General features: G+C 42.7%; 1 protein-coding gene across 1 annotated transcript in view; it reads right to left on the bottom strand.

The window, feature by feature from the left end:
• The window catches only part of M1AP (meiosis 1 associated protein), a 27,342-nt gene extending 16,090 nt beyond the window's left edge, over positions 1–11,252 (bottom strand). The window contains exons 1-2 of the mRNA XM_009283152.1: positions 11,004–11,252; positions 4,681–4,863 (exon numbers count right to left, since the gene is read on the bottom strand). Of these exons, the coding sequence (XP_009281427.1) occupies positions 4,681–4,863; positions 11,004–11,252 (432 nt within the window). The remainder of the gene's footprint in view (positions 1–4,680; positions 4,864–11,003) is intronic.
• Positions 11,253–13,352: the final 2,100 nt, after the last annotated feature.

Genomic DNA, 13,352 nt, shown 5'->3' with positions numbered 1-13,352 from the left:
TAAAGGTCATCTAGTCCAACCCCCCTGCCGTGGGCAGGGACATCTTCAACTAGATCAGGTTGCTCAGAGCCCCGTCCAACCTGACCTGGAATGTTTCCAGGGATGGGGCATCTACCACCTCTCTGGGCAACCTGTGCCAGTGTTTCACTAATGCTTTAAAGTATCACAGAAAAAGAATTGCTACTTCTCTTCACAGTGGACTAAATACAAAATGCTTGTGGGAGATGTTAAGTACTTGGTCACCACACCTGGTCTACCTGATACAGTTGAATTTAATAGGATAAATGCCTACTTTAACTGGCTTAAGTTATCCAGACTTCACTTCCAAGAAGGTTTTTTTTTCTTCCTTCTTCAAAAGACACTGTATCTGAGCAAAAACATTCAAATGCCTTCCGAGAAGAGGAAACAGACATAAAAATCCAACTTACTCTGCATAAAAAAAAAAAGCTTGTGATGAAAACAAAATTTCAGTCACCAAAGTATCTGAAGCAGAAAGCTGCCTTTTTTAGAAATGTGGCCTTTTGTAAGGGTGGAATACCCTTCTGCCTTTTTCTGATCACCAGCTTTTATTTTTCAACGAAGATCTGAGAATTGTAGGTGCTCTTCTGCTCACTTCCTGGCTCCCTAGTGATCTGATGGTGCTTATTCACCCTTATGTGAAAGATAAAGGCCACCCCTTAGATCCCATTTAGGTCTGTGAAACACCTTTTGTTAGGATTTGCAGAAGACTGAATTTCATCCACAGGTTACATTTATGCAGCATGCAGAAAGGGAAGGACTGCTAGCTTGGAGAGAAGTCCTTTGTCCTTGAAATTCTCCACAGAACTAAAGTTTGAGCTAAAGTTTCCTCAAGACAGGCAAATATGATGTGTTGCCTTTTGGAAGCCCCCAGTACCCTCTCCAGTACCTGTGCTAAAATCAAGTGTACTATAATACTTCAGATCTCTATGTTCTTTGAATTCTCTCTCTAGTTTTATTTTGGCTATCTTTCAAAGGAAATAGGATCACTATAAATTGTATCCACTAATGAAGCCACAAAAAAGCTATTCTTAATTTAATTTTTCTTTCCCTTTGCTTTATAAGGCGTGCATTCTTGGAAGAAACATTTGATGCCTGTCACAAACAGCTCAAAGGGAAGTAAGGCAGCAGAAACAGGGAATGAAATATAGTTAGCATGGAGCAACTCAGAGGGAAAACTAGAGCTGGCAAGTGTGACTGATGTCTGTGGTATCTGCTGCTGTATGGAAACCGGGAAAATTCAAAGTCTCCAGTGTGGACGTTATTTTGAATGTGGTGAAGGGAAGGGGATTGTATGTTCAGCTGTCAGTGAGAGGCTTCTGAAGGAGCCCCTCCTACCTGTTCAACTGACCCTCTGCAAGGGTTGTCTAATACTGTATGAGATATTTTCTGGCAGAGATCCTCTATGCAGCAATTTAAGTACAGTTTGCTGCATGAATTTTCTGAAGAATGGCCACATCTCCTGGGTTATAGAGTTCTTGTCTTCCCTAAGAAATCTTTCAGGTTAGAATCCATGCATGTTTGAGAGTGGGTTTTTGTTTGCCTGCTGTTTGGGTGTTGTAGTTTTGCTGTTGTTTTGTTTGTTGTTGTTGTTTTTTAATACAAAAATCTACTACATCATTCTCTGGTTTGGGTATACTGAAATTAATCATACAAATGTTGGTCAGACTGCTGTTCCAGCTAGGCATGACAGCCAGCTCTACATCTGACTGCCCTGAGCATTTTTATAAAGACTCTCCTCTAGGGTCTTCTTTAGATGGGACTGAGTACACATATCCAGGACCTTTGCAGGGCCAAGGACAGTGTAACAAACCATGTGAACTCGCTATTTTCTGGTACCAGGAAGAAAAACATTTGGTTACCTATCAAAATTATCAACAAAGTGGTATGTGGTCAGATTAATTCCAGAAGAGTGGAGGACACCCAATTTTCCAGGCTGATCCAAGTATACAAGAGCAAATACAAGTTGGTAAATTGTCAGAAGAGAATTAGTGTTGCATCTATGTACACTGTTCCTATGAGAAAATGAAAGTAGATTGTAAAAATGGTGGTCAACACTTTCAAATAAGTATATAATGCCACAGCCTATCACTGCAGCAGGTGTTTTACATCCCCTTGCAATGAAAAGTATAATATATTTGCATAATCTAGAGGAACAAGGATCACTTAGTGGTGTATAAACTCCCTATATTCATGGATAACTTAATTTTGAATGTGGCTATCTCATTCCTTCAACTATACTAGAAGACATACTGGATTTTGTTGTGTGTCAAAAAAGGTCTTGTCTCAAAAGTGTACTCCATTTGTTCCAGCCCCCAGCTTTGATGTTAAAGCACAAATCACATTTGAAATGGTCAGGAAAAATACCTCAAGGCCCTAAGAAAACAGAGAAGCAGTAAATCAGCAGAAAGGCTTCCTGGATAGACACCAGAAGTGAGAATTACAGCTGGGAGAGTCTGCCTAATCACAGCATGACTCTGGAAGGGTTTAAGGATCTAAATAAAGTAGAAGGACTAGGGAAATTTCACTCATGGGAGTCTGGATTCCTTTTTAGGACTGACAAAGCTCCAAAACCAGGTGGACCCTGAGCCTGCGTGAAATGAAAGATAGTTTGGAGCTGATGTTTCCTCATGTCCAGAAGAAAATACCGCTTCTGAGTCCTTCCACTCTTGATAACTGCCTGTCCTTTCACATCATTTGATACTACTTTAAAAAAAAATACTTCTTCCTGTGAACCCTTCTACATTTGCACATACGTTCTCATGTGTTGTTAGCAGCTTCCCTCCCACTTATGCAACTATACACACCCCGCTGTGAATACAGCCACTAGCGTACACCAAAATCTATTAGATCCTGTCCTAGGACTGCTGTACATGTAATTTTCCCTAGATATGTCCCCTTTTCTACTGGAATCTGCCCAGAGGGATTTGAGGACTTGATATACTCATGCAGGATTTCTGGATATTGGATCTCTGGGACAGCTAGATTGCTGAATACCTAAAATTTTCTGGCATGTTCACTGTACATAGGGTCATATCAGAGCCACTGCTCAAGCTAAACAGTGACAACACACCTATGCAATTGGCTCAGGAAGCACTGGACAGACCTGCTGTGTGCATGTTCATTCCCACTGAGAATCATAGGAAACAAGACACCAGCATGTACGTGTACTGAAATCCCAGACAAACACCAGGCTGTCCTACCATACCAACTCATGTCAGTAACCTGTCCAACAAGACTTACTTAGCTAAAGTTCCTGTTCTTTCTACTTTATCCAGGCAAATCATCAATAGCCAGTCCCAAAACTTCACAAAGCCTGAGCAGAAAGGAAATGTTTGCATATGGTGTTTCAAACCACTATACTCCCCCTTCCCAGGGCATTCCTCCTCAGAAGGAAGTTTGGGAACTGCTGTGGCATGGGATACAGAGTAACACATAGCCCAGAGCTGGGATGAACAGAAATACCTTTCATGATGCAGGAATGGTTATTTAGCTGTAGAATTTGCTTTTAGGCTGTCTTTTATGAAGTTTCCTGAACTATGTGAGTGTAGGTGGAATATGAGAGAGAAACATTTATAAAGCATGATTCATGAAGTGGGAAGTGAGAGAAAGAGTGCTCTTAATGCATTAGCAGCTGCACCTTATTCAGGGCCTTGTAAAGTGCAAGGAATGGGGATAAACTACTAGTGCATCAGGATTACAAGCAGGCACAGTTCTCCCCAGATTGTCTGGGGCATGGGCAAAGTAATTGGATCGCCCCATTCTTTCTGTGTCTGCCATAAAGGTGTCAGAGATTACCGTTTTTCCATTCACCCAATGTAGGGATGCATGCCAAGAACAGACATGATGCTTCCTGAGTTTCAGGGGCTGTCTGTTGTACAGAGCTTACAATGGTCTTTTTTAGACCTTTCAGTTATTTCACGCAGCCATTGCCAACAATGTATTGTAAGGGACCCCTATTACAATTTGCAGAGTAGGAGCCCTGTGGAACTCCCAAGCTGCCACTGAGAAAAGAAAAATGCTAATTATAAACAAACCCTCTTGTTATTCCAAATACTGACCATATTTTCTTTTTACTCTGAAAACTGATTTGAAGGGGACTGTGCCAAGACAATGACCATTCTGTAGGCTTTCCCTGTCCTTTGCAACTATACCAACTACTCTCAAGATGAAATGCATTTCTTTTGTCTGTATGAGTTCACTTTCAATGAATTGTAGACATGCTCTCAGGCACAATGAGGATCTTTGTACAAACATCCTATTTATCAGTGAAAGTTCCAGACACTTATAACTGCAGAATGTAACTGTAGGCTGAAAGGAAAATCATGTCCATAAGTACTGTGAATGTCTTTGCCTTTGACACAGTTCTTCCGTGAAAGTAATCAAAATAAAGCTGAAAAAACATCCAATATTAAATGCCTGGAAATTAAATTAATTTTGCTATACCGTAAAGTCAGTTTCCATAAGCAACTCAAACCTGAATCTGTCTAGTTTCCATAAGCATTCAGAGATTGCCACATGGATTTTTTTTTGGAGGGCTTATTTTCTTAATTACTCTCTCCCTCCCATGGACCTTAGATACCACACAGACTATCATCTTAATGTGCTAACAAGTGGCAAGTCTGGTGGATGGCTCCCACTACCTTCCCAACATTTTCTTACCTCAACAGAGCTATTTGCTGAGCCTCCTGCTGCTGCGTGTCTGCTGTATTGTTTGAACTGTTGCAATCCATCCTGCACAGCTTGTACCACTCCATTTCCCCCCTGTGGGAAACAGCCTTCTCTGGGTAGCGAACGGAGCTCCGAAATGCAGGCTTGAATTCGTGCAAAGTTTTCCTTCACTTGCTGCAAAACAGTATTCAATGAAATTAAAAGATGGGAAATGTCAAACTGATAATATGAAATATTTTTCCATAATGTGGAAGGAGGCTTTTGAATTCACAGCACTGAGATAAGACTGGGGGCAGGAGCTAAGTCATAAAGCAGTGAACAGTGATATGAATCAAAACCAGCTGATTGTTATGCTAGTAACAACACACACGATCACTTCTCAAGTTTTCAGCTGTCTACCTGTTGCCTGCTGCTAGCCAAAATGTAGTAGTTCGGCATGCCCCCTCTCCCCTGTATAAGACAGAGGCAGAACTTGAGACATAAATAGGAGTACTGAGGTGGTGTGATATCCCCAGGCCATAGTCACCCCTGCCATATCCGTGCTCCTTTACTCATCGAGCTGTGGACCTCTGGAACCTGCGTTCAGGAGGGTTTGGAGTCAGACTGTGGCAACAGGTTCAAAAAGGGGTTCCACAAATTCATGGGTAACAGGTCTAGAAGCAGATACCAAGAGGAATAGCCTCAAACGTATCCTCTATCATTCTTAACACAACAGCTGTGGAACTACAGGAGTGTGAGGAGAATGAACTGCAGAAAGTGATTGGGTTGGGGCACTCCCCCAAAATCGCTTTTCCTTTTGATACTGGGCTGATGGAGTGTTGGTCTGACTCAGGAGAGCATTTCTTACGCTGTTATACTGCTCTTTTAGGACATTCACCACAGTAATGCTTATCAAAGAAGCAAACGCTGATGGAAGGTCTGTAGACTCTCCTGCTTCAAAGATGAGCTACCAGAGCAAGTGTTAGAAAGGAAAAATTATTCTGTAGCTGTCATTTGTAAAAATGTTTTATTCCTTCAGGCAACAGCTACCACCGTACAATGGCTGCCCCGAGGGCAGCTGGTCTGACTCATTGTGGCAAGATGAACATTATAAATGCACAGATTATTAACTCATTGTGCTCCACTATGATGCTTTGTGTCAGTCTCATGTATTGGAGGATATTGGGCCATATTCTCACTGTCTGCTACGGTGATTTAGTTTACCTGCTGTCCAGGGCTGCTAAACCCTTATATCACATATGTTGCTCAGCACTTCCTTGAACTTGGTATCACTTTATAGTGGTCACCTAAATCCACAGAAGGCAGTCTGAACATGAACCAGGCTGGCCAGGATCATGGTAGACCCCTCTCATACTCTTTCTCCACGCAATATTAGTTGAGGCTACCTGCTATCTATTACCCAGCCATGACCTTTCTTTAGCATAGACATGACAATGCTAGGGAGCACCCAGGATCCAAAGGTGTGTGGAGCATCTCAGCTAGCATTCACGCCGATGTCAGCTCACCTGAGCTTCAACAAGAACTCAAAGGAGTTGAGACATACCCAGCAGGTAAACTGGCAAATTCTGGCCATAGGAGAGATTGTTAGTGAACTCTACCAAATCTGTTTGAAGCAATATAAGACACTGCTGCCAGAGGTCACCTTCCTCACAGAACAGGCAACAGATGAACATATGACTCGTTTGCTTCAGATGCTTGGAGCTCTGACTCACTGAACCGCTCCTGAGCAGCCATGGTTTACAGCATGGTCTTTCGGTGTGACTAAGTTATGAACTGGGGGGCTCAGGCATGTGTTCACAAACAGCTCTGATGGTTCTGCAAATAAGGTGAGGAAGAAAGCTGGGACGTCTCAAACCTCACCTCAGAATGGTGGAGAGAGCAGTCTTAAGGAAAGACACCACACTGTTTTATAGAATCATAGAATAGTTTGGGTTGGAAGGGACGTCTAAAGGTCATCTAGTCCAACCCCCCTGCCGTGGGCAGGGACATCTTCAACTAGATCAGGTTGCTCAGAGCCCCGTCCAACCTGACCTGGAATGTTTCCAGGGATGGGGCCTCCACCACCTCTCTGGGCAACCTGTTCCAGTGTTTCACCACCCTCAGGGTAAAAAATGTCTTCCTTCTATCTAGTCTAAATCTACCCCCCTTTAGTTTAAGGCCATTCCCCCTTGTCCTGTCGCCACAGACCCTGCTAAAAAGTTTGCCGCCATCTTTTTTATAAGCCCTCTTTAAGTACTGATAGGCTGCAATAAGGTCTCCCCGGAGCCTTCTCCTCTCCAGGCTGAACAACCCCAACTCTCTCAGCCTTTCTTCATAGCAGAGGTGTTCCATCCCCCTGATCATTTTCGTGGCCCTCTTCTGGACCCACTCCAACAGGACCGTGTCTTTCTTATGCTGAGGGCTCCAGAGCTGGACACAGTACTCCGGGTGGGGTCTCACCAGAGCAGAGTAGAGGGGCAGAATCCCCTCCCTCGATCTGCTGGCCACGCTTCTTTTGATGCAGCCCAGGATACGATTGGCCTTCTGGTCTGGGAGCGCACGTTGCTGGCTCATCTTCAGCTTTTCACCCACCAGTACCCCCAAGTCCTTCTCAGCAGGGCTGCTCTTAATCCCCCACTGTACTCTACAGTGCAAGAAGTGTCTGGCCCATTATGTCGGTTCTGCTGTGAGGTTAGCAATCTTTGATAAATGCACCAAGCAGATGCAGCCAGGAGCCTTTTCAAAGTGCTACAGCAAAATTCCCTGCAGTTCAGATGCCTGCCCTGCAATCCCAGGAGGCCGCTGCAGCCCACACAGACCTAAACCAGCTGTCTCAGGCCAAGTATTGCTCCTAACTGTGGCAGAACAGGGCTCAGCATAGGCTGCAGGGCAGCCTTAAGTCTGGTTAAGCACCTGTCCTTTGGAACCGGCACTAGCAGAGTTGAATTTTCTCTTGTATATGCACAGCTACTTTAAATGTTAACTTAGGTGAGTCTACGCAAGCTGCAGTTTCAACTCTGGAATGTGCTTTGGGGCATAAGTTAAACTTCTAAGCACAAATTGTGTTGTTTAACTATTTCTGACTGCACCCCTCTTCTGCGCGCTGACACCCAGCCCAGTGCCATAGGCCTTGACATATCTCTTCAGATGTGACCCTGTCCCTTCATTACATAGTTCCAAGAATTCATAGCTTCATACTGTGTGTCCAGCAAAACATTTTAATCTGCAACACTACGTTGCTTCCAGAGAAAAGCTACCAAAATGAGAGATCAAAGCTGGCCACGAGCTGGGGTAGGCACAGTGCTCACTGCCCCGCCTGGCTCCTTCCACATGTATCCTCACCCACTTCACTTTCTTAGTTCACTAGTCCCTGTAGTTAACGTATTTCTCTCGTTTCTTTTTCAGCCCTTTTTGTCAAGGGAGGGTCTGGGACTTGTGGGGGATGGCTGCCCAGCCCAAGGGAAAACTAGTAGGAACAGAGCCCATCAGCTGGAGGTGCTCTGCTCAGAGTCCTTACTCAGTCCCATATTAAAATTTTTTGATGCTTTAATGCTCACTTCCCCTCTTGTCACCATCTGTTGTCCTCCACGGTTATTTACTGTCTTCCTTCCTTTTCTTTGGCATCCCCCTGCCCTTTCCAGGGAAGCTCTTTGGACTTGTTAGAGTTAGGCCAATAGAGGGGAGACCAGTAGGAACAGAGACCATAAACAAGTGCCCAGGAAAGACTAAGAAAAGGGTAACCGTATATGACACTTCCCCATGTACTCTCCCAATCTCTATTTTCAGCTCCGGGGCTTTCCTGGCTTTATATGATTTGTCTAATAAGCAACCTTTAATATAGCTCTATCTTGGTTCCTCACTGAGAAGTATCAAGTTTTTCTCTAGCTAGATCAGAAAGTCAATGTGATAAACAGCACACCCTGTTGAGACAAAGGGGCAAATTCAGGAGTACAGAAAAAGCAATGGAGCCCTAGTATTTCTGAAGAAGGCTGAAACGGAACAGATGTTTATCAGATAGAAATATAAAACTGCTCCTGATTCCAGAAGCTGCAGAGGACCAGGTATCATTATTAGTGAAATTAGGTCCATTGAAGAAGATAGTCATCTTGCTATACTTTACTGTTCCTAATAGAGAAAGACAGTTCTGAAAAACAGTCTTCAGCACCACAGCAGATGTCTAAAATAAAGCGATGGCTCACTAGACAGAACATCCAAACAAAGCTGGGGAGAAGGGGAGTGGGGGCTCACACTAGACTGAGCTCTAGCTCAAGTCTTTGAGTATTTGCTGTCTTGGACAAGTCCCAGAGAAACACAATATTATAGCGAAAGAGTTGATGTGATTACCAGTCATGCAAACAGGAGGAGGGGGTATTTTTTAGCTCTCTGTACAGCATTGCTGAGTCCAGTATTGGAATGTAGCATCCAAAAAACCAGAGGAGTGAATACATAGAAGGGCTTGGAAGTTATTAAGGGCCTGTAAAAATGCCTTGCAGTTAGACTTACACTTTGTTCTCTTTCATTTACCAGCTAGAAGATTGAGAAGGGACCTGCTTATATTTAGAGGAAGAAAGTATAAAATACAAGCAGGTTCTTCAATCTAGCCAAAAAAGAAAATGCATTAACAGATCCCTGGAAGCTAAAGCCAATAAATGCAAATTAGAAACCAGGTGCAAGTTTCACAATGACAATGATTAACCACTGGAAGAAATTATCAACAGAAGTACTTGATTCTCCATCTTGTAATATCTTCACATCAAAACTAGATGTCTTTCTGGAGGAAGTGCTGTAATGATATATGGGTACTTTAGTGAAATATAATAGCCTGTAATATGAAGGAAGACAAACAATGATCTAAGGGTTCCTCTGTCTTTAAAAACCGTGATTATCAGCATAAGGAATTGTTGTTTAAATAAAAAAGACAGCCTATCATGAGCAGAAGATTCATATGATGGGGCAAGTAGAGGGATTGTGTCAAAGTACAGTTGTGCTCTGGTGACCCACGATTACCAAATGAGATCTGAGATTGCTGTCAGCCAGCACATGTTGGATCAATGTCAGGACATACCTAGCAAATACAAAAGCAGGTATTTGGCCCCAAACACTTACAAATTAACTTGGACATAATGCAAAATCACAGAAAACAGGCCTGGCACCAGCTGTGAAACAGATTACCTAGTCCATCCTACAGTGACATGCCAGGATGAATTACATGTATATTCATCCTAGGAAGCAAGACAAGTGTCTGTTCTTAAAGCCCCTAATCAGAGTGATTTCACAACATCTCCAGAAAATGTTTCTTTGGTATCCCCTTAGTTATCCTTGTCACATTATCTATAACCTATTCCACAAAATAAACACCACCATTAGCCACAGTCTTCTTGCAGATCACATTTGCTAAATTACTGTTGACCTCTCTTTTTTTTTTTCCCAGTTGGCCTCTACCTTTCCTGAGGTGAAAACTTGACAAAATATTTCAGAATGTTTTCACCATTGCTGAATAAAGTGGAAGGGTTAATACCATGTGTTTACACTAATGTAGTGTAAATAAGAGTGCTCAGTATGACTGTTTATAATCATATGACTTCATAGATTCATGTGAACTTTATGATACTTCGTAATCCCAAACTTTTATTGTAGAGCTGCTAGTCATTCTCCATCTATATTTATGCTGCTGCATATCCCTAGATGAGTGAAATACTTGTTCTTACTGACTTAGATCTATATATTTAAAAGACATGTAGGTGTGGTGCTTAGGGACGTGGTTTAGTGGTGGACTTGGCAGTGTTAGGTTTACGGTTGGACTCGATGATCTTAAGGGTCTTTTCCAACCTAAACGATTCTATGATTCTATGATTTCAGGATATTTCTCAAATTTGGCAAAAATATTTTGAATTCTGATCCTTTCCCCTTAAATGTCTGGAATCTCTCCCAAAGTGGTAATAGTTGTGTAATCAACAGGTATACAGACCATTTCACCATCCAAATTATTACAGCTGTAGAGCTGTGTTTGATAATTTTGGTAGAGAAGCAGTACAGATAGTGCAGAAAGTAGCATATGAAAGGGAGAGGTACAACAGATGTTTTAGAAGGGAACAGCACAAAACCTAATCTACGCACATGAGCGACTTCACAGCTGAAAAGTACGACACACTTCCTTTTAAACATCATTCTTTCATAAAATTCACCTCTTCCATGAAGTCTATGAAACGATGCTCTTTGAGAATGATTAATTTTTAGATATACATATGTAGTAAATCATAACTTTCTTCACTGAACTGCAACAATGTATTGCATTCATGTTTGTTAGATCCCAAGAGACATAATTTCACACATACCGTAAAGGGAAGCAGACACTCCTGCTGGTTCTGCACCACGTAGAGGCTCAGCAGGGGAACACGGCAGGGGCCCGTCAAACTGCACGCCAAACAGAGTGTGTTTTCCAGAGCTTCAGAGAGTACAGAACAAGTGTTGGTCCAGGAAGGTGATGTGACATCCACAATGAGAATCCGCGATGGCTGCTGGCAGTGTACTTTAGTAGCAGGAAATGTTCTCCGTGTTTCTGAGAGTAATTTTCTGGAATTCATGTCTTCTGAACATGGGTATTAGATGTCCAGTTATCCATCTGCATCTGAACAGGAAAAATTAACAAATAATAGCAATGAGTGAGACTCTCCTTTTCCCATTCACTTGAAAGCAACCTGAGACATAGCAGACAGCAGTGAATTAGACTCCTACAGCTTTCTCCAAAGCAATCATTGTCCATACTCTAAGATTAACCCACACAAAGACAAGGGAAAATGCATACAGTCAGAAAACAAAATGGTTCAACTAAAGAAAATGCATGGCAGATATACTCTTATAGATGCAACCGGAGCAGTTAAAAATGTTAAGAGCATAGCCATGCCTAGCCCATGGATGAGCTGTGTGATATGTCGCATGATCCCTCAGTATGGCTCAGGTGTGTGGCATCAATCTCCAGCATAGAAGTGATCTCCAGCAGCTGGTGCACAGCAAGACTTTGAACTCCTACTCCTACTTCTGCAGCAGCCAAGTGATTATACCCAAACACCCTGAGGAGAACACAGTCCCCACTCCTTGATACCCCAGTATGAGACAAGTAGCTGTCATATGCAAAAAAGGCCAGCATGATGCTGCAAGAAAATATTACATATACATAAATTTTACTTTGTGGATGGTGTAGAACCGACCTTTGTCCTTCAGAGTATCTAACACCTGGGGTTAGCTCTCTGCACTGACAAAAGCCTCAGTGAATGCAGCACTAAGGTTGCCCAGCAGTATCTCATACTGTTCAAGAACATGGGAGTGCTGCAAGCCTTAAGAAATCTGTAATGTCAGAAACTCCAACAGAAAGTATTTTCTGCCAAACACCAGCTTTGAGTCCCAGAGCTGGCTGGAGATGCTGGGAATGCTGCTATGCATGGAGGTGGCTGTGCTTCATGTGTCACAGAGCTGTGCAAAACAGCGCAGAGATTTGTTAGAACAGCTCAGTGGTGCTGTCAGTGTTGCAGGGAACAGCTTGCACAAGGAAGGAAAGGAGAGATTAGGGCTCCTCAGTTCCCAATTCCTGTGTGTGTGGGAAGAGAGGTGGTTCTTGTTGCAGTGCCCTGGGAGACCATGGATCCCTTAGGCACCCGAACAGAGTGTGTGGTCAGGACTCGTTTCTCCCCCACATCTTTTTGTACATTTCCTTTCAAATATCCACCCTTTCATCCAGCAGCACTACTACATATCTCTGCATGCATAAGGCTCAGCTTGTGCTGTTTTGAGAGACTTCCCCACAATCTTTAAGAGAATTTGGCTGTTTCTGTGAAATAGTAAGCAGAGAAGAAGCGAGAAGCAAACAGGAGGAGTGTGGTGTCAGGTCTTGTGTCTTTCCTGTGCCTCACGTGTACGAAACAGAGGAAACCACTCAGCCCTGAGCCCAGAGCGAACACCTTGTAGTTTGGCTCAAAGGTTTAGAGGCAAAGCGTTCACATGCACTCATCTTCAGATCTTGAATATGACGTTTGTTCCCCCCTGCCATTTCCCTTCAATGCATACATCTTAAGCACAAGAGCCAGCATTTTGCTGTTAAAAAATTTTTTCTTCCTTCATCATGAACAAAGATCCTGCCTAAAATCTTCTCTTCACTAAATCTAAAGATATCTGCACAAAGCACTCAGTGCTGTTTCTAAGGATATAGAAAATGCTTAAAAATGTGTCTTGGTCTTGGTAATAACAGTAGCATGTAACCATAGAAGTCTACTTGTGCCCAAAAAAGTGTTTGTATAATTGCACATGCCTTCTCTATATGAACTAGAATAAATTCTTTCTTCCTACAGCTGTGTAAATCCCCAGCAGGCTTTGTAAAAGTTTGAAGCAACCCTGGATTTACATAGTTGGGCTCTGGTCAGAACCCAGGCCTGTATGCATTCCTGTAATTTGTGTGGTTATGTTCAGCTGAGACAAATAACTCTTTTATGTCCACCAAGGAGACAAGCTACTATATTTCCTACAGCCTCCAAAACTTTGGAATAAGAATTTCTGTAAGTCTTGAAAAGAGCAAGAAATGCATTTCTATTTGATTGAAGTATCGTCAGAAAAAAACTCGGTATTTCTAGGATGTTTGTCAGTGAAGGCAAAACAGAGTGATCACAGATTGAATTTCAAAACTGAGGCTAACA

This window comes from Aptenodytes forsteri, unplaced genomic scaffold (genome assembly GCF_000699145.1).
Source record: "Aptenodytes forsteri isolate BGI_AS27 unplaced genomic scaffold, ASM69914v1 Scaffold678, whole genome shotgun sequence".
Classification (NCBI taxonomy): Eukaryota; Metazoa; Chordata; class Aves; order Sphenisciformes; family Spheniscidae; genus Aptenodytes; species Aptenodytes forsteri.
Note: the sequence above shows the minus strand (reverse complement) of the source record. Positions and strands in the feature narration are given on the sequence as shown.